The following is a 22,617-nucleotide window of genomic DNA, read 5'->3' on the forward strand; positions in this document are numbered from 1 at the left end:
ATTTAAATTTAAATAATATTTGATAGAAATACTTTTAATTTGTCTTCCCTATCTTATTGCTGGGCAATAAAATGGCTTTTTTACCCTTGTAAATAATTTTGAAGCAAACACATAGACATTATTTTTTTATTCTTAAATATTTCAGTATGTATCTTTAAAAGATAACTGTTTTTAAAAAACCAACATTATGTCCGGCCAGTGGTTGAATGTCAGGGCACATGCCTGGGTTGTGGGCTCAATTCCCAGTAGGGGGCATGCAGGAGGCAGCCAAGCAATGATTCTCTCTCATCATTGATGTTTCTATCCCTCTCTCCTTTTCTCTTCCTCTCTCTGAAATCAATAAAAATATATTTTTTAAAAAGTTTGGACATTGGATAAATAGAATCATATATCATTATGAAGCAATATTAAATTATTTGTTTACCTAAAGTAACAATAAACAAGTATCAAATAAAATCAATGACAATATATTTTGAAAAATAAAAATAAATAAATAAAAACCAATGTCATACCATGCTTACCTTAAGAAAAAATAAAAAGTAATTCCTCCTGTCATCAGACATCTCCCTGTCATCCTACTTCAGGAGTGTGCTGTGCATTTGTAGTTCAGGGCCCGGTGAAACACCTTAGTGCATAGCTTGCCTCTGTCATCTTTTCTTTTTCCTTTGCAGTTTATTCATTGAAATCAGCATTTTGCAATTTGTATCTTTCTGACTTGTTTCCCCGGGGTGAGCAGTATGCTCTCTGTAGGTCAGTATATAGCTCTATGGCCCCATCAGACCCAGCTCTGCTTTGGAGAGACCAGTTCATTGGTGCTGCAGACACAGGCCGGGCTGAGGGACCCCCTTCCCTGAGTGCACGAATTTCATGCACCAGGCCTCTAGTTTATTAATAATTCACAATTAAAGTAACAGACATGTGTCTTCCCAGGCATCGAGTCCTTTTGGGGAAAAAAGTGTTCATCTTTACTGTGGGGTAATTTAAATATACATGTTTTGTCACTTTTTCCTCCTGGTCTAACTTAGTCATTTTTGTAATGACATAGAAATGCTGCTTTATAGCTGCTACTAGCAAGTGTGGCAGGTTCCTAATTGCTTCCAGAACACGTGGCTCTTGTCTGCTCCAGGCTTGTGAGCCCTTGATCTATAAAGGCTGACATGCCCACACTCCTGAGAGTGGATGGGAGCATAGGCCTCAGCTGGTGGGATCTGGAAGCTGCCCCCTCCCCCCATGACGTTATTGAGGCTGAGGAAGGAACCCGTGACGTTGTGATGGGGGTGGAGGGGTTTTATCTGTTAATTCTGAAGATGGCTATGCAATCTGAGAGAACCTTGAATGATGGGAGAGGTCAGGATAAATGCACCCACAGCCCCTGAGAGCACATTTCTGTGTAGTTGGTCCTGACTGTGGTCAATAAGTTTTATTATCGAGCCTGTGCATTAGTGCTGGCAACAGTGGCCAAGTGAGTCAGGACTGGCCTCAGGGCTGAGGAAGTGGTAGCCAGTGCCTGGACAGGGCTGCTACAGGAGGGGCAGGGCTTTCTACTGTCAGCTGTTCACTCTCCCTCCTGCAGGGAGAGCCTAGTTTCAAGAGGTGATCTTTTAGAGGTTAATCTCATGTTTCCTTATTTAGAGAGGAGATCTCACTGTGTGATGAAACTCAAGCATATGGAGGAATGAGTTAAATTTCTGGGGAGAAAAAAAATGCACACGCATCCTCAATTCAGCTGTGGTTTCTGCTACAAATGCTGTTAGAGTCATGTGAAATGGGTCTTGGTGACTTAAACTGCAGTTGGTGCTGAGAGATGGTGCGCCTGACTTCCTGGGGCGGCAGCTCCTTGCGGTGGCTGTGGCTGCGTCACTGCAAGAGGACCCCTGTGGGGGCTGGAGAGCGTGGTTTGGCTGGGACGGGCTTGGCAGAGTGCCCTGATTCCTGTCTAATGTGGGATGGGCCGACTTCCCCTGCCTCAGAGTGGTGGCTCTTTATTTCAGTCTGTCACTGCCACATGTTTGAGGCAGCATTTGGAGATGACAAAACCAAACCACATTTGGCTTCCTCTGAGGGCATCTCGGTTTCATGGCATTTTCTTTGTAACTTCTGAACCTATCAACTCCTCTGTTTTGTCCTGCGTTTGGTCTTTCTTCTTCCTGCCTCCCTCTTTCACCAGGAAAGAACCAGACGAGAATCTGGCACGAGTCTGGTATTTTGGTTTATCAAGGGAGGTTTGGGGCAGGCTCCCACCCTGATGGGTTGCAGGGAAGGCGCTGTGGGAGCCCTAGGACTGAAGACAGCAATGCCAGGAGACTTGAACTGATGTCCTTGTCATTTCCAATGAAGAGGGCCACAATGAGGCTGGGCTAGGGGACCCTCCAGGGTAGATAGGCAGGGATGACCTGCAAGGGGTGTGTGGCACAGACAATGGAACTTTTCTGCCAGGCAAGGAGTCAGAAGTGTGTCCTGTAAGCAGCTTGGAGTCACTGAGGATTTTTTGAGTGAGGAGTAGTGGGAAAATTTCAGACTTGAATACCTCTTCAGGTTGTCTTCTTATCCTGTGCCTTCTGAACCTTCTCCAGACTATTAATTTCATTTATTAATTGGGGGAGGAGGTGTGGTTATGATGCTGTGTGTGTGTGTTTTTATAATGGATTTGATACCAGTACAGATATTACCAGTGAGCTGGGCCACTTATTTCATATCTGTTACTTTAATTGTAAATTATTAGTAAACTAGAGGCCCGGTGCATGAAATTCTTGCAAACAGGGGCAGGGTCCCTCAGCCCGGCCTGTGCCCTCTCATAGTCTAGGGGATGTCCGACTGATGGCTTAGGCCCACTCCTGCCACCACCACTGTGCTCGACAGCCGTGATCCTGGCTTCTAGCTGAGCAGTGCTCCCCCTGTGGGAGCACACTGACCACCAGGGGGCAGCTTCTGCATTGAGTGTCTGCCCCCTGGTGCACATCATAGTGACTGGTCATTCTGCCGTTCAATCGATTTGCATATTACCCTTTTATTATATAGGATGTTTCTTACATTATATCCTTTGTCATTTCTAAATGTTAAACTATTCTATTTAACTGAGAAAAAGCGCTTAGTAACTTCTGACATCCACACACCATTGACATTTTAATAAGAGGACGTGTGCCCTAGGATGAGCCCTGCATTAGGAATCAGGGACCTGGCGCTCTTCCTGGCCTGTCCTATTGGCCCATAGACCCAGGCAAGTTGCTCCTTCCCTGGTCTCAACCGCCACCACTGAAAGGCGAGTCTCTGGCTTCCAGTTCCCACTGTCTACTTCCAAAACTACCATGATGAAATGAAAGCTGAATTACAAAAGTGCCAAGCTTTTTAAATATCCATTCATGATTTTCCTGCCTGCAATTTTGGTTAACTAGGTCATTGGTAACAATAAGCACTGCTTTGAAGGACAGCAGACATGCAACCCCCCCACCCCCCACCCCACCCCCTGCCTGCTGTGGTCCCTCTGAAATCCCCGAACAGCTGTCAGAGCTCTTGACACATTGAATGTGGTCACCTATCTAGCATAGACCCATGCTGTCTGTGGCAGTGATTGTTTAAGAGTGGGAGGGCCTGTCCAGGCATGTGGCTGTGTGTCCCTTGCAGTTGACAGAGGCTGTGCAGGTGTGATGGGCCTCCCTCACATAGAAGCCATGGCTAAACCTGGGCTACCTGGTCCAGATGCCTGTGCACATGAATCTTGGGATGCATTTTGTCCCTCCTCTGCCCTGGGCACTGTGGACAGGGAGGGACCTTCCAGATAAGGACCTCCAAGACTCCAGACCGTACCAGCGTCCGGAGAGCCTCTTCTAAAGCAGTTGCATGGCTGCAGGGGTGGGACGTGGGGGCATGATTAAAAGGATAACTTGTTCTTCCTGGAATTTTCCTGTCTTCTCAGTCTGTACTTAAATGATCCTCAAATCTTAAAATCAACTGTTTGATTATTTTGTTATTGAGTGCCTGGCTTTGGATGGTTATATATATTTATTTTATATATTAGAGGCCCAGTACACGGAAACCATGCACGGGGAGGGGTAGAAACCATGCACCCTCTCCAATCTGGGACATCCCTCTCACAATCCAGGACTGCTGGCTCCTAATTGCTTGCCTGCTTGCCTTCCTGATTGCCCCTAACTGCTTCTGCCTGCCAACCTGATCATCCCCTAACCCAGTGGTCGGCATCTCATTAGTCAACAGAGCCAAATATCAACAGTACAACATTGAAATTTCTTTTGAGAGCCAAATTTTTTAAACTTAAACTTCTTCTAATGCCAATTCTTCAAAATAGACTTGCCCGTGCCATGGTATTTTATGGAAGAGCCACACTCAAGGGGCCAAAGAGCTGCATGTGGCTGGCAAACCGCAGATTGCCAACCATGGCCCTAATCACTCCCCTGCCAGCCTGATTAATGCCTAACTGCTCCTCTGCCAGCCTGATTGCCCCTAGTTGCCCTCCCCTGCAGGCCTGGTCACCCCTAACTGCCCTCCCCTGCAGGCCTGGTCCCCCCAACTGCTCTCCCCTGAAGACTTGATTGCCCCCAACTGCCCTTCCTTGCAGGCCTGGTCCCTCTCAGCTGCCTTTCCCTGGTGGCCATCTTGTGTGTTGGAGTGATGGTCAATTTGCATATTACTCTTTTATTAGATAGGATAGAGGCCTGGTGCACGGGTAGGGGCCAGCTGATTTGCCCTGAAGGGTGTCCCAAATCAGGGTGGGGGTAGCCTGGGCGAGGGGCCTGTGGTGGTTTGCAGGCTGACCATACCCCCCAGCGACCCATGTGGAAGCCCTGGTATCTGGGATTTATTTATCTTCTATAATTGAAACTTTGTAGCCTAGAGCGAAGGCCAGGGCGGGTGGGAAGCTTGACTTCCTCCATTGCCAGGGGCAACCCAAGCCTCTGGCTGGCTCCAACTCAGTGGCCACTGCTATCTTTGTTGGGATTTATTTATCTTCTATAATTGAAACTTTGTAGCCTTGACTGGAGGCCAGGGCCGGCCAGGGCGCGCAGGAAGCTTGGCTTCCTTCATTGCTGGGGGCAACCCAAGCCTCCTGCTTGCTCCAGCTCCATGGTCAATGCCAGATTTGCTGGGTTAATTTGCATATTCGCTCCTGATTGGCTGGTGGGTATGGCTTGTGGGTGTAGCAGAGGTATGGCCAATTTGCATGTTTCTCTTTTATTACAATAGATAGGATTATATGTAATGAATATGTATTATATATATTATGACCATGGTTTTTATTGTGGTAAAATATATACATAATGCAAATTTTGCCATTTTAGCCATTTTAAGTGTACAATTCAGTAGTAGTAGTTACATTCAAAATGTTGCCTTACCAACACTTACTTTCCTTTTTGAAAAATTTAAAATTGTTATAGCCATCCTGATGGATGTGAAGAGCCATCTCATGGTTTTGATTTGCACATCCTTGGTGACTGACATTGTCAACCATCTTTTCATGGCTTTATTGGCCCTTTTTGTATGTCCTCTTTGGAGAAATGTATATTTAAGTTCTTTTCCCCTTTATTAATTGGCTGTTTGTCTCTTTGTTTAAGTTGTAGGAGTTTCTTACATTTTCTAGATATTAAATCCTTTTCAAATCTGTGGTTTACAGATACTTGTCTCATTCTGTGGGTTGTCTTTTGACTTTCTTGATAATGCCCTTTGATGAAATTCTGGTCCCAAGCCCTGCTAGTGAACTGCAATTCAATCCTGGCACTAACTACCCATTGTTAGAGCAGATCCCACAGTGGTCCTGGCCCCCAACAAGACTGCTCCTCCTTGAGACATCAGCTGCACTGGGGTCCACCTTCTGACCAATAGGCTACAAATCTAGGGGGGTTCCCATAAACCCTCACAGGCTTGATAGTTCTGTGAGAGCTACTCACAGAATTTAGGAGCTCACTCTTCTTATTACAAAGGATGCAGATTGGAAACAGCCAAATTAAAGAGACATCTGGGGTGAAGTCTGGGAGGGGCCCACCTGGAGTTTTGTGCCCTCCCCAGTAGAACTGCTGTGCCACTCTTCTTGGCTCATCAGTGTGATCACCAGCCAGGTGGCTTCACTGAGCATTGAGTGTCCACAGTTTTACTTTGGTTCCTCATTTTGTGACTGATTTTGTCATGAAAGGATGTTGGGTTTTATCGGTGTCTTTTCCACATCAATTGAGATGGTGTTCTAGTAACATGGTTTATCACATCGATTGATTATCGTACATTGAACTACCTTTGTATTCAGGGATAAATCCCTGGATTTGGTTTGCTAGTATTTTAGTATGGTGTATTTTGATTTGTCTCAAAGAATTTTACTCATTTCTCTTTTAGGCCTGTTGGTTAAAATATGTTAATTTAGCCCTGGGCAATTTGTTCAGTGGTTAGAGTATATCGGCCTACAGACTGAAAGGTCTCGGGTTCAATTCCTGGGCAAGGGCACATACTTGAGTTGCAGGTTCAATCCCTGGCCCTGTTCCAAAGCATTCAGGAGGCAACCAATCCATGTGTCTTTCTCATGTCGATGTTTCTCTCTCTCCTCCTCCTCCTCCTGTCTCCCTCCACTCTAAAAAAATCAATGGAAAAAATATCCTCAAGCAAGGATTTAAAAAAGAATATGTTTATACATATTTGTGAATTTTTTAGTTTCTATATTTCTAGTTTTATTCCACTGTGCCAAGGGAATTTACTTTTTATTAAGTCTTTTATGTCTGAGGCTTGTTTTGTGGTCCACCATGGTCTGTCTTGGAGACCCTAAGAAGAATGTGTGTGTTCTGCTGATTTGGGTGGAGTGTTCTGTACATATCTATTAGGTCCAGTTGATGTACAATGTTGTTTATGTCCTCTGTTTCCTTACTGCTCTTTTGTCTGGGTGTCTTATCCATTACCAATGTCATTTTATTAACTTTTAAAAATAGCAGGTATTAGGTGGTTTTTAATTCATGCTGGGAAGTTGGTTCGTATGGTTTGTGAGCTAGTGTTCGGGAGAATACTTAACCTTGTGTCCTCAGCGGCATATGTCTGTCTGTCCCATCTATAGCACGAGGTCTGGGGACTATTTGTTGGAGACTTGGCTTGAGGTGGCCAGAGAGTATCTTTGCCACATTAGCTGTGTGGCCTTCGGCAAGCTGCATGTTTGCTTAGTGTTCCTGTCGCATTTTCTAGGACAGGGTTCCTCCTCAAGGCTGGGTAGAGATGAGGTGAGGAGACTTGCACTGTGTGGGGTGGAATTGTTTCGTGAGCTCTAGACAAACATGTCAGTAGGGCTTTGATTGACTGTGACCCTGTCAGCACCAAAAAGTCACAAACTTAATACATTTTCCATATGTTTCATACTCTGAGAATTGCCCCACTGAGGCATTTACTTACACATGTAAGAGGAACCTTCAGTTAATTGAGTGTCTTACTTGGTGGGGATTCTTTGTTCTCATAAAAACCTGGTTCTTTTCATAGGAAGCTCTGTTTAGGGTCTGGTGGCAGGTTGGCTCCCAGGACCCCTTCCAGTATGGGAGGTGCTCACCTGTGTTTGAGTTGGAGAGGCCATTTATAACTGAGGACTGACCACTCCCTGCTGTGTAGCTGCAGCCCTGATTCATCAAGCGGGTTTATGCTCAGCTCTACCCTCTGCCTGAGGGGGCATGAGGGAGGGAGCACGCAGGGGGCCCACAGGAGAACCCTGGGCCGGGGCCCAGGAATGCAGCAGGGGGATCTGATAGGACATGGGTGGGGGATGGTCTATGAGTGTTGAATGTGACAGTTTGTAGCCCACAATGTTCTTTACAGCCTCCAAAGCTTTAGCTGTGCTAGAAGCCAATTTTTCCCTCTTACCCTTCTCTATAGCATATTAATGGCCCCAACTGGTAGAACTATTTGGAGTTGCAGACAGCTTGATTTATCCCAGCTCTGTTCTTAAATGGTTGCTAATTTCTCACTGCAAGAAAATTCACAGTCTTGCAATGAGTCAGCTTAATAACAAGATGAGGGAAGACAATCTAACTAATACTAAACTCATTTTAATATTAATATAGTAATACTCAGAATCCTGGATTTTTATCATGAAGTAGAGCAAAACTTATTTTTTTTTTTCCTGACTGTAAGTTGAGACAACAACTGGAATTTTGTAGGTATTTTGAGAATGTCAAGGCTCTCTTCTGTGCACCATGCTCTTCCCTTGCTTCAGTGACACACATGCCTCAGCCCCTCAGGGGCGCAGCTCCCAGCAGAGCTCAGGTTCTGCTGGCTTGGTGAGGCACAGATGTGTAATCACGTCTGTTTTGGTGAGTGGACCTGCTCTACCGGGTAAGCTATTTTTCCATAACTTATTTTTTATTTTTAGAAACAAAATGAAAATGGTTAGAAGGCTAAAATGCCTCCATATCTGTTCTTATGTTAACCCAGTCAGTGCCTGTGCTGCAGTCCTGAGATCTGTGGTGTTGGAGGATGGAGGTGCCAGAGAGTGTAACCCAAGTAGAGTTTCTTACCCTTCTAGTAATGTCTGCTCTGCCCTGGGCCACGCAGTGCCTCCCTCTTCTGCCCGAGTCTTCCTGGCTGGCCCACCCCTATCACTGACGTTGGTGGGCGGGCCCAGCCTCCTGCACTGGCTCTGTGGGCGCCTGTGACCCTCACGCTAAGGAACCCGAGTGCTCCTTTTTCTTCATGACCCTGTGCCCGGGCAGTGCTGGCACATGTGCTTTTGTGTCTTCCTGTACTAAATGCACTGTGTATTTTTTTTGGTGTTTATAAGGTTATTTTCTTGTAAAACTCAATGTCCTTTAAACCATATAGTTCAACATAAGTATGAATAAGGCTGGAGAGAAGGCTCCTGGTTTATTTATCAGTGCCACATGGACTCGGAGAAGAGTTCACTTTGAGCCTGTCTTAGACTCAGAACCCAGTGAGGGCCCATCTGAGAGGCCAGCTAATATTCAGAGACTGGCAGTGTTTTGTGTAGATGACTAGACAGCTTGTCATCCTGGGCCACAGAAGTAACAACTGTGTTTAAGGTTTGGCCAGTCTTCCTGTTCTCCATTCTTTCCATCCTATGTTATATGGAATGCATGCAATGACATTTAATTACTTTAATCCCTGTGTTAAAGGAAAAAGATGCAGGGCCAGTATTCTGAGGTATAGTAATTTAGAGGCTTACTCAGGAATTATTTTTGTACACTTAGTAGCTGTAAAGATCTCTCTAGTATTTTTGAAAAATTTATTTCAAGTACATTTTTGGTAGAGTATCTAAGGGTCTCAACGGGCTGCATAGAATGTGTGCTATAGGTAAGGCCATCCTCCAGGAGACTTTTTCCAAATCAAAAAATTTGACAGGAACCAGCCCTTGTTTGCACTACAGACTCAGTAAAATGCTCAAGTTCTTTAGGCATGTCAGCTGTTCTTGCTCACAAAATAAATGGTATGCGCCCATTATTACTGTGCTGCTTAAACATAGACTCGGGGAAGTAGATATTCTTGCTTTTGCCACTGTTTAATTGTGGACTGGGAAAGAGGCAGTCGATTCATCCTCCTAAGGAAAGTGGCCAGCTGAGGGACATGTAGGACACACAGGGACTGTCACCTGGCAATGTGGTACAATGCTATGTGACACAATAGCCACTAGCCACATGTGGCTACTGAGCACTTGAAAAATGGCTGGTCCAAGTAGAGATGTGCTGTGTATATATAGCACATGCTTACTTCCTTTGTTTCTCATTCACACCAGCTTGCTAGGATTTCATATAAAAAAGATTATAAAATATCTCATTAATAATTATATCAATTTTATATTTGAAGGTGATTTGGTTAAATAAAACATATTATTAAAATGAATTACACTCATTTTTTAGTTTTTAAAATGTAAGTGGAATCTTGGTTCTCGAGCTTAATTAGTTCCAGAAGGCTTTTTTATTTAATTTTTTAAATCCTCACCTGAAGATATTTTTTCCATTGATTGCAGACAAAGTGGAGGGAGGGTTGATGGGTGGTGGGGGTGAGGGGAGAAACATTGATGTGAGAAAGACACATCAATTGATTGCTTCCTGCACACACTGGGGCCTGGAATTGAACCCGCAACCAAAGTATGTGCCTTTGGGAATTGAACCCATGACTCTTTGATCTGAGAGCCAATGTTCTGACTACTGAGCAACTGGCCAGGGCCAGAAGGCTTTTTGAAAAGTGATTCATTCCAAAACCAAATCATTTTTTTTCATCAGAGAGTACTCACAGCACAATTTCCTGAGATATTAACACGGCGAGGTAAGCGGTAAACTGACTCATATTCGCTCATTCTCGTTTGTCAGTTGTCAGGTCAAGAATGGAAGAAGTTTTGTTTGACAACCATGACATTATTTTCTGTGAACAACTTGGTTAAGAACTTAATTACTCAAGATGGGAGATATTAACTGCAGTTTGACTGTTTAAAAATTTTTAAAAATTAAAAGTGTGGCTCTCCTTAGACTGGACCTCTTGCCACTTTTGCTGAGGGCTTTCTGAGCTGGTACAGTCCTCCGTTGGTGTGCTAATGGCTTGCCAATCCTGGTGGTAGTTCTTTTGCCATTTTCTTTAGGGATTTTTTTTTTCTTTCTCTCAGTGTCCTGGTATGTGACCTCTGTTATCTGTGTGACAGTCATGTCAAGGTTATACCTGGAGATGCATCCTGAGAGCTTAGGAAACAGACAAGTCACCCAGCACCCTCAGCCTAGTGTGTGAAGCAGAGTGACTTTGGGAATTAACAGAGAAAGGATAGTTAGGGCACACTTCCAGGCCCCATAACTCAGCCTTATATAGGATGACTGGGGAATGAGGAAACAGAAAACAAATCTGTGTACACACTCTAAAGCCCATTTAATTTTCTGTAGGAGTGGTTGTTGGGGTGGAAGGAAGGCGCCACAGTGCTTATCTGATAGGCCTGGTCAGGACGTGGATTTCGGTGGACTCTTCTCTAAGTTCTCTGTCCTGATCTGCACTGAAGGGAACTGTGGCTGCCTGCTTTGAACCTGTTTCCACCCTCAGCTCAGCACAGCACAGCACAAAGTGGCTGTTTACAATCCAGGGCCTGAAGGACAGTTCAACTGGAAATGAACTTGACCACACTTTGATATGATTTACAACGACAGAGGGTGCAGAGAGAGCTGTAGGGATCTGTGCAGCCTGATCACTCAGCTCAGGAGAAAGACCTCAGGGTTTCAAACCAGCTGCACATGTGCGGCAAAGGCCAATCTCCATGGACATTTTGTACAAGTATCTGGTAGAGTAGTCTTCTTCTCACACTAACAATGGAGGTAAGTTAGGAGGGAATAGTTGACGAGAGAAAACATCATGAAAGGACCTGCATGACATGGTGGTGAGCTCTGATTTTCTTAGTACGCTGTTTGGGCCTCAGCCCTGTGAGATCATTTGAATGAGAGATGGAAAAGACCTCCTGTACTAGTCATTCAGCCCAGCCCCTCCAGAGCCGGTTGACCCTTTGGTATACTTTCCAAAGCGCTGTCCAGTTTTTCAAGTGATTCAACTGATGGAGTTTCCACCAGCTCCCAGAGGGTGCAGAAAGGTGGTGCCTGGCTGGATAGCCCAGTTATGATCTACTGTGTCTCAGGATAAAGATCCAGTGAAGATGCTGTGTTTGGAGAGATTTGGGGTAGTCCTGCCTCTGCCACCAACCTATGTGTGACTGCATAGATGACCTCAGCTCTGCTCGTCCCTGTCCCTTCCACAGATGGGGTGGCACTGGCGCCGCAGCCTAGTGTGCTGAGGCTTGGCTGTGGTACCACACAGCACCTCATAGTTTTCACATTTGTAACCTCATTCCTGGCTGCTTTTATTATCCTTCTAGCCATCATTCTGCCTTGACTCTGTTTCTTGTTAACCTGACAAAGCAGACCCCCCAGGCAGTGGGTGGTGGCCAGGTGATCAGGCATTCTTGTGATTCTTAGTGTAGAGCTGCCATGTGACAGCCCAGGTACCATCCCTGCCTCCTGACACTGTATGGGGTCATTCACTTTGGACCACCTGGTGGGATCCAGGGCTGATGTCATTGTGGGGCATGATGTATTGTCAACATACTAGAGGCCTGGTGCATGACATTCATGCACTGGGGAAGGGGGGGTTCCCTCAGCCCAGCCTGCACCTTTTTGCAGTCCGGGACCCTTTGTTGGATATCCCCTGAGGGGTCCTTAGCGCTTCTATGGAGGCAGGGTTCCCACCACCGCTGCTGTGGTGCTTGCCAGCTATGAGCCCTGGCTTCTGGCTGAGTGGTGCTCCCCCTGTGGGAGTGCACTGACCACCAGGGGGCAGCTCCTGCATTGAGTGTCTGCCCCCTGATGGTCAGTGCAACCTCATAGCAACCAGTTGTCCCACTGTTCAGTTGATTTGCATATTAGGGTTTTATTATATAGGATTGGACTTGGGGTCTTTTGGGGTGGTCGTCCAGGCTGACAACTGCTGACATCCATCTCTATGTGACATGGCAGTTGATCCCCTGGGACAAGCAAGGCTCCACAGTCTCTCATACTGCTATTCTGTGTGCCTGCTGCTTGGCCTAACCAGTGATTGAAAGTTTCCCTAAAAGAGGCATTAACATTTATAGCAAGTAGTTGGTCATTATAATTTCTCTTAAAACTATTCCTTTTGTCAGCTTGAGAATATTAAATGTTTCAATCCAGGCTCAAGTAAGAATATAGTTAAAGTACATTTCACAATGCAGTTTGTCTCAGTAGACTTGTGATAAAATGGCCACTCTTACTGGTTTACCACTCTTACTAGTATGAAGGCTGACATGCATGAGTCACAAGGGGGGGAGGGCCCTCAGTGCAGCCTCCACCCTGTGGGCGCCCACCAGCCTCCCCTGTGGCATTGCTGTGGTTTGCGGCATTTCTGTGCCCTCCGTGTCCTCACCCTGGTCCCTCTCTACCTCCTGGAGCCCAGGCCTGTGCTTCCTGGTTAGTTCCCTTGTTTCTCAGTTTCACAGGCTCTGGGCATGGAGTGGGGGGTTGGGAGAGTTGTGCTATGTGATTTGAATTATTAGTACTATGTTCTATTTTGCCTTTTGTATTTGTTTGTGAAATATTTCAAACACACAGACAAAAGGATTTTGCTTTTCTTTTTACATATTGTTTTTTGAGCTTCAGTGTTCAGTTAGGTACTTGGGTGCAAACAGGTAATGAACATAATGATTGGGCAGGAGCTGGAACTTGGATCCTAGTTGTTGGCCCAGCTTTCTGGTTCTCCTATGTCTGTCGCCCCTCTCCTACCGCTGGAATTCCTCATGGATGTGGTAAGGCACCGGTGACACAGCATACTGTGGGCTGGAACAGTAATGCCTCAGGGACTTGAGGTCAGACTGCTGCCCGTGCCTGGAGCAAGGCCAGGGGCAAATGCATCATCTTCCAACAGCTCTCCAGTCAGCAGCAGAGCCGAGCTGAGACCCACACCCAAGCTCTGGCTTGGCTCCATCATGGGACAGAGGGTGGGTTATCCCCACTGACTTACAAAATTCCTAAAGCATTATAAGAATGGTGGAAAGAAGTATTGTCCATTGTGAGAGTTTAAGGAAAGTAAGCCCCTCCCGTCTCTGTGCCTCTCTCCAGATTCTTGGGAAGCTGAAGGGTCTTGCCTTGGATGCCGAGGCAGAGTTGGAGAGACAGGACGAGGCCCTGGATGGCATCGCCACTGCCGTGGACCGGGCAACCTTAACCATTGACAAGCACAATCGACGAATGAAAAAACTGACTTAGAAGGACAGAGAGGGAGGAGGTGAGAGCTTTTGATGAGAATCGCATCTCAGTATGTTGTCCTCAACTCCTGCATGCTGCCTTCCGGTTACGACCACAGGAGGCCATTCTCAGGGCCAGAGAAAACTTGTGGTCCTGCCTCCGAGGCATACCTGCCTCAGGACAAAGGCTGCTGTGAAGGTTCTGGGCAGCCATGGAGGGAGGGGTCCTCTGCAGGCCCTGAAGGTGCAGCTGCAGGAGAGGAGTTCCGCCTGTGGACACAGCAAACAGCACCCCACCAAGGCCCCTCGAGCTGCTGGTGCGTCAGGAGCACCCATGCCATCCAGCACGTGGCTGAGCCCTGGTGAGCCCTGCACAGCTGCGTGGTGGCTCTCCATACAGAGGCTGGTCTGCACCCAGCACTGAGGGACCCCTTTGCATGGCTTTATCCCAGGTCTCCAGCATCCCCAGGAGCTGCATTATTAGCCTTTCTCCACGCTTTTTGGGCAAAAAAGAAAGATGTAAGCCTCCATGAATAAAATCTGCTTTTTTTCTCACTGCAGGTCTAAACACTGCAGGTGTACCTTGTATCCGCACAGTCCCTCATGCCTGAGCCTGCTCCCCTCTGTGGGCCGCTAAGCGACCCACCACCCTCACTTGTTCCATCTCTCTGGTGGGCAGGCCAGTTTGTTTTTGGTTGTATTTTCATTTTCGAACAAGCTGAGAGTCTAGCATACCTTAAGTTCATCATATACTAGTAAACTCCTGAAATACTATTTCACTGCCCAGTTTTTAGCCAAAGGTGAAAATAGTAAATATTGCGCCTGTTTAAAAGGTTTTGATTTTTGCTTTTACTGCCCCATTTCTATCCAGAAACAAAAGAAAAATGCTAGTGTTAGGATTTTTTGTGAAGATACGCATTGATGCTGCTTTTTGCTTGGTTTGGAGTCCATGAGCGGGCCCCTTGGGGGATGAGGGGAAAGTGGAGGATCATGCACCTCACAGACCGCTTTGAAGAGCATCCTGGGAGGCTGTCCACAGAGAGGCTCCTTAAATCTTGAGTGTCTGCAGTTCTGGGACGGCGCCTTCAGGCCCTGTGCTGCTGTGTTCGGGTCCTGGGTGGGTTCAGGGAACTGCCCTGGGCAGTGCTAGATCTCTGAGCGGACCTCAGCAAGTCCACACAGTGTACGGCAACAGGAGTGTGCTCTCCAGGTCTGGAGGCCAGAAGTACAAGGTCAGGGTGTTGCAGGGCTATGCTCCCTCCTGGGGCACTTAGAACCTTCCAGTAGCAGAAAATCCTTCTTGAGTTGATGACTCGAGGCCAAAACACAGAAACCTACCCATTTAAACCCACTAACAGTCACCAAGCTGAGGCAAAAGCACCAAAAACCTTGACACTAAGAACTCACACAGCCCCTGCTCCCCACCCAAGTGCTCACTTCTACCTCTCACTGCTTCCCACTCCAGATGCATTAACTCCCCCTTTTCCTGGCCCCTCCACACCAGGTGCATGAATCTTTCTTGACACCCCCTTCCTCCCCTGCCCCTCCACCTAGTAGCAAAATTCCAATTCCTTAGACTAGCACATCCATGGCAATGCAACTTCACCTTCAGTGCTCCCACTGCCAGTTCTCTGTCTTCATCTTCACTGTCCCCCTCACCTGGTGCACTGTCTTCACCTTACTCTTCCACCCTAGGGAATTACATGAGGGGAGTGGGCCTTAGGATGCTCAGATGCTAGACCGGAGAAAGGAGGTCAGCAGGCAGCCTGGTGATCTCTTGCATCCAGGTAGCACGTGTCCTGATGGCTCCCACCGAGTGGATCAGGCCATTAGACCCTCTGGAGCCACCATCATCATCATTCATCGGCATAGAGCAGGGTGTCTCCGGTCCTGCTTTCCCTCTCCCGAGTTGGAGCTTACCCGCTGACACTGACGTCGGGCCTGTGTGCGGGGCTGAGCTTTCTACATGCATCATTCCTGCACCAAAATCTGTCTGCACTTTACCCTGTATTTTGTCAGATGGTTGTCATCCTGTAAGGTGTTTGCAGTTCCTAAAACTTAATGTGGGCTCAGTTACTCTCTATAAAGGTAGACATAGTGCAAGTCCTTTGAATGCAACTAAATGAAACGGCTCTGACATTTCATCAAAAAGGCAGATTCTGCCCCGCTGTTGTTGCTCAGTGATTGAGCGTCAACCCATGAACCAAGAGGTCATAGTTTGATTCCTGGTCAGGGAACATGCCTAGATTGCAGGCTCAGGAATGTCCCGGAGGAAGCTAGTCAATGATGTTTCTCTCTCATCCATGTTTCTCTCTATCCCTTCCCCTTCTTCTCTATCCTCTCCCTTCTTTTCTCTCTAAAAATCAATAAAAAAGGGGGACGATTCTTTTGTTAGCTGAGGGCAGGGGTCAGCAGACTTTCTGTAAAAGTACAGGAAGAAACTGCTTCATCTTTTGAGCCATATTGGTGCCTGTCACGACATCTTAGGTCTGCTGTTTATGTGAAGATGACCTGGACTTGTGAGCAATGGGTATGCTGGTTTCAATAAAACTACCTGGGAAATTGGAATTCCACGTGTCACAAAATGTTATTCTTGTTTTGATTTTCTTTCAACCAGCAAAAATTCAAGTAGGTCCTTGACAAGCAGGCCACAGGGGAGCAGGCTGCTGTGCTTGCTCACCTGCCCAGCAGGTGTGATCTCCAAGGCTACAGCCACAGTTCAGCAATGTCTGTCCTGGAGGGCGACTCACTGCCCTTCTTAGCCCCAAACTGAAGAGCGGCCTGAGCCCTCGGCAGGACACTGCTGCCAATGCCAATGCCAATCCAGGTTTGCGGGTTTTCTGGCTGTGCTTAGCTGTCCGGAGCTTTGCAGATATTTGGTCCCATTCTTGTTAAAGGCAGAGCGTGGAATAGGGGCACAGTGGAGGGGGAGGGGAGGAGGGCAAGACGAGGAAAGGCCCGTGCTGGTTTTCACAAGTGATCTTCCCTGGATGCCCCACATCAGCACACAGAAATTTCAGGAGAGAAGAAAAAACAAAAAACCATCAGTCCTTGAGCTATTTCCAAAAACCACAGAAAACTCGACTGTATGCAATCAGGGTGGGGGTTTGACTTGGTTTGGGGTTGGGTGAAATGCCCTCCAGGAGGCAGCTGTATTGGTTGAGGCATTTACCCTGGCGTGAGACCACTTTACAAGGAGGCCCCTCCAAGGCCCCACGGCCTCACCTGGGAGGAGCCCCCTCCCCTTTCACTGCTGCCAGTTTAATTATTAGCTGTAGGTTTTAGTAAAACTTGAAAGACACCCAAATTGTAGTTAGGTTTCACATTTGCAACTGATCTCCACATCCACATGTTTCCAGCTTTTGGCATCCTTTTGGAAATGTGGGGTAGCAATGGGCTTGTCGAGGAGGCAATTTTCCCTGATTCATTTTGAAAGTGAAAAGCCACAGGGCTGGTCCTCCAGCTCCTCTGAAGGCAAGGGTGGTCCTGCTTCCCAGAGGATCATTTGGTCTCATCCTCTCCTCAGCTTCCGCAGTGAGAAGCAGGCCTGTGAGGCAGAGTGGGGAAGCATCCATTCTCAGGCACCAGGAGCTGCTTGCCGCTGGGAGAGCCACAGAGGCCAATGTATAGTTTCTAGAGTGAAGGCCATTGAGCCCGGACACAGAGACATGGGCTACAGGGCCAGGACCTAGGAGCAAGACTGGCTCAAGGCTGTGCTGTATGGCCCGAACTCCACAATCCAAGGCTCCTGCGGATGTGGGCACTAATCCTGGAGCTGTGGCTGCCACCCTATCGCACACAGCTGCTGCCCTAAGGTACCAGTGCCACAAGATCCTCTAGCACGGTCTCCCATTGAGTCTTAAGCAGCATCTGCTCCTCAGTGCCCTTGAATTTTATTCACCATCTCTTATTCCCACCTCTGCCCCTTCCTATCAGTCTGCAGGCAGAGGTGGTCTCTGGAGGCTTTGAGGCTTTGCCTGATCTAATTGGTCAGAAACAGTGTTTTATGCTGTCCTGCACTAGACATTGAGAGAAGGAGATCTATGTAATGCATAGTCACAAACCCAAACAGGCAGCCAAAAGGAGACAAAGAAACTACCTGCAAATGAAAGAACAAAAGAATTCTCCAGAAGAAGAGCTAAATGAAATGGAGATAAGAAATTTATCTGATATAGAGTTCAGAAGTAAAGATGCTCAACAGCATGAGAAAAATATAGTAACTATGAAAGCATAAAGAATGACACAGCACAAATAAAGAACACATTGGAAGGAATGCACAGTAGACTAGGGGAAGATGAGGATCGAATCAGTGAATTAGAAGACAAGGTTGAAAAAACTCAGAGAACCATAAAGAAGAAAAAAAAAACAAAAAACAAGGAGAGCTTAAGGGAGCTGTAGAACAATATGAAATTCGAATAGCATGTTTGCCAGAAAAGGCAGAAAGGGAGAGAGGGATAGAGAACATGTTTGAAGAAATAATGGCAGAAAACTTCCCTGGCCTGGTAACATCAAGGGGAGGGAAGTGTGCCTTCTGCTCAAGCAAGGTCGTGTTTCCTAGATGAGTACAGGGCTCGTGCCCATAGTATTTTTGCAGAAACCCAGCTGGATGCAAAGGAGGGTTTGGGCCTGGTGGGTGTCCCTGGATGTGCACCAATAACTTGAGGCTGCTCCCTTGGGGGGTTTCCTCATCCTACTTCCAACTGCCCCACTGCTTCAGCGCTCGTTTTGTTCCATGTCCAGCACATGCAGCTGCTGTTAATGAGGCCAACCCTTATCCTGAGGCTCTGGGGCAGATGCCCTGGAAAAGGGAGCTGGAGCAGCTATCACTGGGCTCCTGCCCCCTGGGGGTGAGGACAGACACAAAGAACAGCCTCAGGAGGTCCCTGGGATGCAGTTTCCAATGGATATGATGCGCCAGAGCAGCGGCTGCCAACCTTTCAGACCTTATGGACCACCACTGGCGACCACTGCTCCACAGGGTGGTTTGGTTTGAATGTGGGACAACAGCATTAAGACGCTCTGCTAGGGAGTGAAGATTAGAAAAGAGGATGATGGGAGCGGGTCAGACAGGGCCCATTCCTAGTACCCGCTAAGTGCTTCATCTGAAAGTCAGATGTTCATGTCTGCTCCAATGCTCAGAAGGTTTTCAGTTGAGAGATCTGTTTACTCCACTTACAGATGAGAGGACAGACACTTGAACCTGCCCAGGGTCCTGGCTTGAGTCTCTGGCAGCTTCTGTCCTCTATCTACACGCTAGGTCACAACTGCTTAGGAGAGTGAGCCTGCAGGGTAGACACTGGTGAGAAGGAAAAGAGTCCCAGGTTGTGAGATATGGCCAGGACAGGCCAAAGCTGCTTAGTGTGCACATACATACCAGAGTCTACAGATACAAACCACCTATTCAAGGACCATCTTAGAGTAAACTGGTTTCCTACCAGAGGTGGGAGCTGCCTGCTGAACTCACACATGCCTTTCTTCCCAGTGATCTTATCCACGTGGGACATGGCCCTGACAAGGTAGGAGCTATATGGGGGGACTGGTGGGTGGGTGGATCAAGATGCCCTCGAACAGGGTGTCCTGGTCTCTCCAACACAAACCAAAATGAGAGAAATACCTGAACCAGCAGCCTCATACTGTGTGCATTGCTAGAGTGTGTGGTCATAAGGAAAGACTACTGCACACCCAGGGCTCCTGTGGATGTGGGCATTCATCCTGAAGCTGTGGCTGCCATCCTATCACACACCCTATCACATCCTATCACCTAAGGTGCTGGTACCTTAGGGCAGCAGCTGTGTGTGATAGGATCTCATCCAAGCTCTCACCTCTGGATCATGCAAAATAGACTCTACCTATCGGGCATCTCAGACTGGCCTGAGGCTGCCTTCAGCCTACTGCCTGCTCAGCTCTGTTTTATCACACTTCCCAACACAAGAACATCACCATGGGTGAGGTCTCCCTGCCACCTAGTCCTCAGTGTACACAGACCCCACAGCATGATGGAGTCTCCAAGTCACAGCCCTCACTATGCACAGACCCCACAGCATGGTGAGGTCTCCCCATCTCAGCTCTTCACTCTCCACTGACTTCAGAATCTCCCCTCCCAACAGATTATTCCTCATGATCTGTTCATCTCAAGAACCTTAACCTTAGTGCATCTGCAGAGACACCTTTTCAAAGTAATGTCAAATTGCAGGTTCCTAGAATTAGGGCTTGGACATATATATTTTGGGGAGCACAATTCCATCTACGACACTCTATTCTTGCCAAATTCACATTCATCCTACATATGAAATATGTTTATCCCATTCCAATATCTCCAAAATCTTCAACTATTACACATCTGATCTTTGTCCAAAAATCTCACCTATATATCATCAGCTTTATCTCTTAAGTCCAACATGGGTGATAGTAGAGTTCATCCTGGGGCAGAATTCCTCTCCAACTTTGTGAAGTCAGAAAAATGAACTATTTCCAGATATAGAGGTGGGTGCTCCTACTTCAAAGAGGAAAAAATATGAAAATTAGGAAGAGCACGAGTTCCTGTTTGGTTCTGACATATGAGGATCTGGAAAGTTGCACTCTATCCTAACAAGTGAAAAGCTGTACAAACTGAAAATCAACAACTCTTCTTTGATCCTTTAAGAAATGAGGCCATAGGACAAACTCCAGGTGAACCTATAAAAAAATCACAACTTTCCAGAGAGAAACCCATGAGCAGAAATGTCCTGGGGAACCAGTGCTGGGGCAGGAAACCCTGAACTATAACTGATAAATGCTGGAGACTCAGTGTGGACAAGACTGAGTGCAAAACTCCAGGAGAGGGGATTTTAAAATGGTGGCAGAGTAAATGGATACTGCACAGACATGCTCCCAGGACCAAATTGGAATTACAACTAAAATACAGAAAAATTTCCTCAATAATCAACAGAAGACTTGCTAGAAAGAACCCTGGTAACTGAAAACAGAAAGTGGAGACAGCATAGATAGAGACTGGTAGGAGGGGTGGAGGTGTGAAAGGGCTGGCTGGGTTCCACAGACAGCAACTGAAGTTCCAGAGGGATATCTCAACTGTGGGGGGTTGCCACTGAGAACTCTGGGGTCTAATCCCCAAGCCGGGGCCCCCAGCAGAGGACACCAGAACTGAGGATACCCATATCTGGCTGTGAAGAGCAGTGGGGTTACTGTCCACCAGGGAGAGATGGCTAGGAATGAAGGAACCCTCTTAAAGGGCCCACACACAAAATTCCCTGTGCAGTCAATCACCTTGTGCTCCAGCAGAGGGAGGGCAGAGTGGACTGAAGCTCTGTGAGAAGAAGCCAGGATGGAGTGCTCAAAGGTTAGAGCTCAGAAAACAGACACCCCAATATCCTGTGCTGAGACATCCCCTCATGCTGCAGAGGTCATCTTTCTCATGCAGTCATTTGCTATCACACAAGTTCAAGAGTCACAGAGAGTTCCAAGCAAGAGAACCTAAACAGGCCCACACCCACACATATCATAATTAAAATGCCAAAAATTAAAGACAAAGAATCTTAAAGGCATCAAGAGAAAAGCAAACTGTTACCTACAAAGGAGCTCCAGTAAGGCTGATACCTGATTTCTCATCAGAAACTCTACAGGCCAGAATGCATGCAGTACTCAAGGTAATGGAAAGCAAGGATCTGAAACCAAGATGACTATCCAGCAAGGCTAGTACTCAAAATAGTGAAATAAAGAACTTCCTGGACAAAAAAAAAAAAAAAAAAAAAAAAAGCTATAGGAGTAGTACATCACAACCAAACCAGCATTATAAGACATGCTAAAGGGACTGCTGTAACGAGAAGAAGAAATGGAGACAGAAACCTATGCATACAGAATTAAAAAGGCAATAAATATTTAATAATAAATGTAAATGCATTACATGCTTATTCAAAAGACATAGGGTTGCTGAATAGATAAAAACACATGACCCAATTATATGCTGTCTACAAGAGTCCTACCTGAGGACAAAAGACAGATACAGGGTGGGAGTAAAGGAATGAAAAATAATTTTTCCATGCAAATGGGAAAAATATTGGAGTAGCAATACTTATATCTGGCAAAATAGACTTCAAAGTGAAGGCCATCATAAGAGACAATAAAGGTCACTACCTAATACTAAAGGAATCAATCCAACAAGAGGATATAAACCTGGTAAACATACATGTACCCAATGTAGGAGTACTTAAATATATTAAAAAACAAAAACAAAAACAAAAAAAACCCACTTCTACAGGATTTTAAGGAAGAGATTGACAATAATACAGTAATAGTAGGAGACTTTAACAGCCTACTGACTTCACTGTTTAGATCTTCCAGACAAAAACTTAACAAGGAAACATTGACTCTAAATGACACACTGGATCAGATGGATTTAATTGACACTTATAGAATAATTCGCCCCAAATCTGCAGAATATACAGTCTTCTCAAGTGCACATGGGTCATTCTCAAAGATAGACCACATGTTAGTACACAAAACAAGTCTCCACAAGTTTCAGGAAATTGAAATATCAAGCATCTTCTCATATCACAGTGGAATGAAATTAGAAATCAAATACAGTAAAAACACCCCAAAATACTCAAACAAATGGAGGCTAAATAGTATGCTATTAAATAATGAATGGGTTAACAGTAAGATTTAAAAAAGAAAAAAAAGAAAAAAAAGGAGCCAAAAACTTCCTGGAAACAAATGAACACAAAACAACACAAAATCTCTGGAACACAGCAAAAGCAGTCCTGAGAGGGAAGTTCATAGCATTATAGGCCTACCTCAAAAAACAAGAAAAATTAACAATAAACTATTTAACCCTACAACTTAATGAACTAGAAATATAACAATAAGAAAAGCCCAGAGTAAGTAGAAAGAATGAAGTAAAAAAGATTAGAGAAGAAATA

General features: G+C 46.1%; 1 protein-coding gene across 3 annotated transcripts in view; it reads left to right on the plus strand.

Annotated features, from left to right (window-relative positions):
* SNAP47 (synaptosome associated protein 47) overlaps positions 1-16,270 on the plus strand; it is a 46,330-nt gene extending 30,060 nt beyond the window's left edge. For all 3 annotated transcript variants that reach the window (XM_084885190.1, XM_084885188.1, XM_084885189.1), the window contains one exon: positions 13,578-16,270. In XM_084885190.1, coding sequence (XP_084741316.1) covers positions 13,578-13,724 — 147 coding nt within the window. In that variant the 3' untranslated portion in view covers positions 13,725-16,270. The remainder of the gene's footprint in view (positions 1-13,577) is intronic.
* The last annotated feature ends 6,347 nt before the right edge of the window (positions 16,271-22,617 follow it).

The sequence above is a fragment of the Pipistrellus hanaki genome (genome assembly GCF_964339955.1).
Source record: "Pipistrellus hanaki genome assembly, chromosome: 5".
NCBI classification, from domain to species: Eukaryota; Metazoa; Chordata; class Mammalia; order Chiroptera; family Vespertilionidae; genus Pipistrellus; species Pipistrellus hanaki.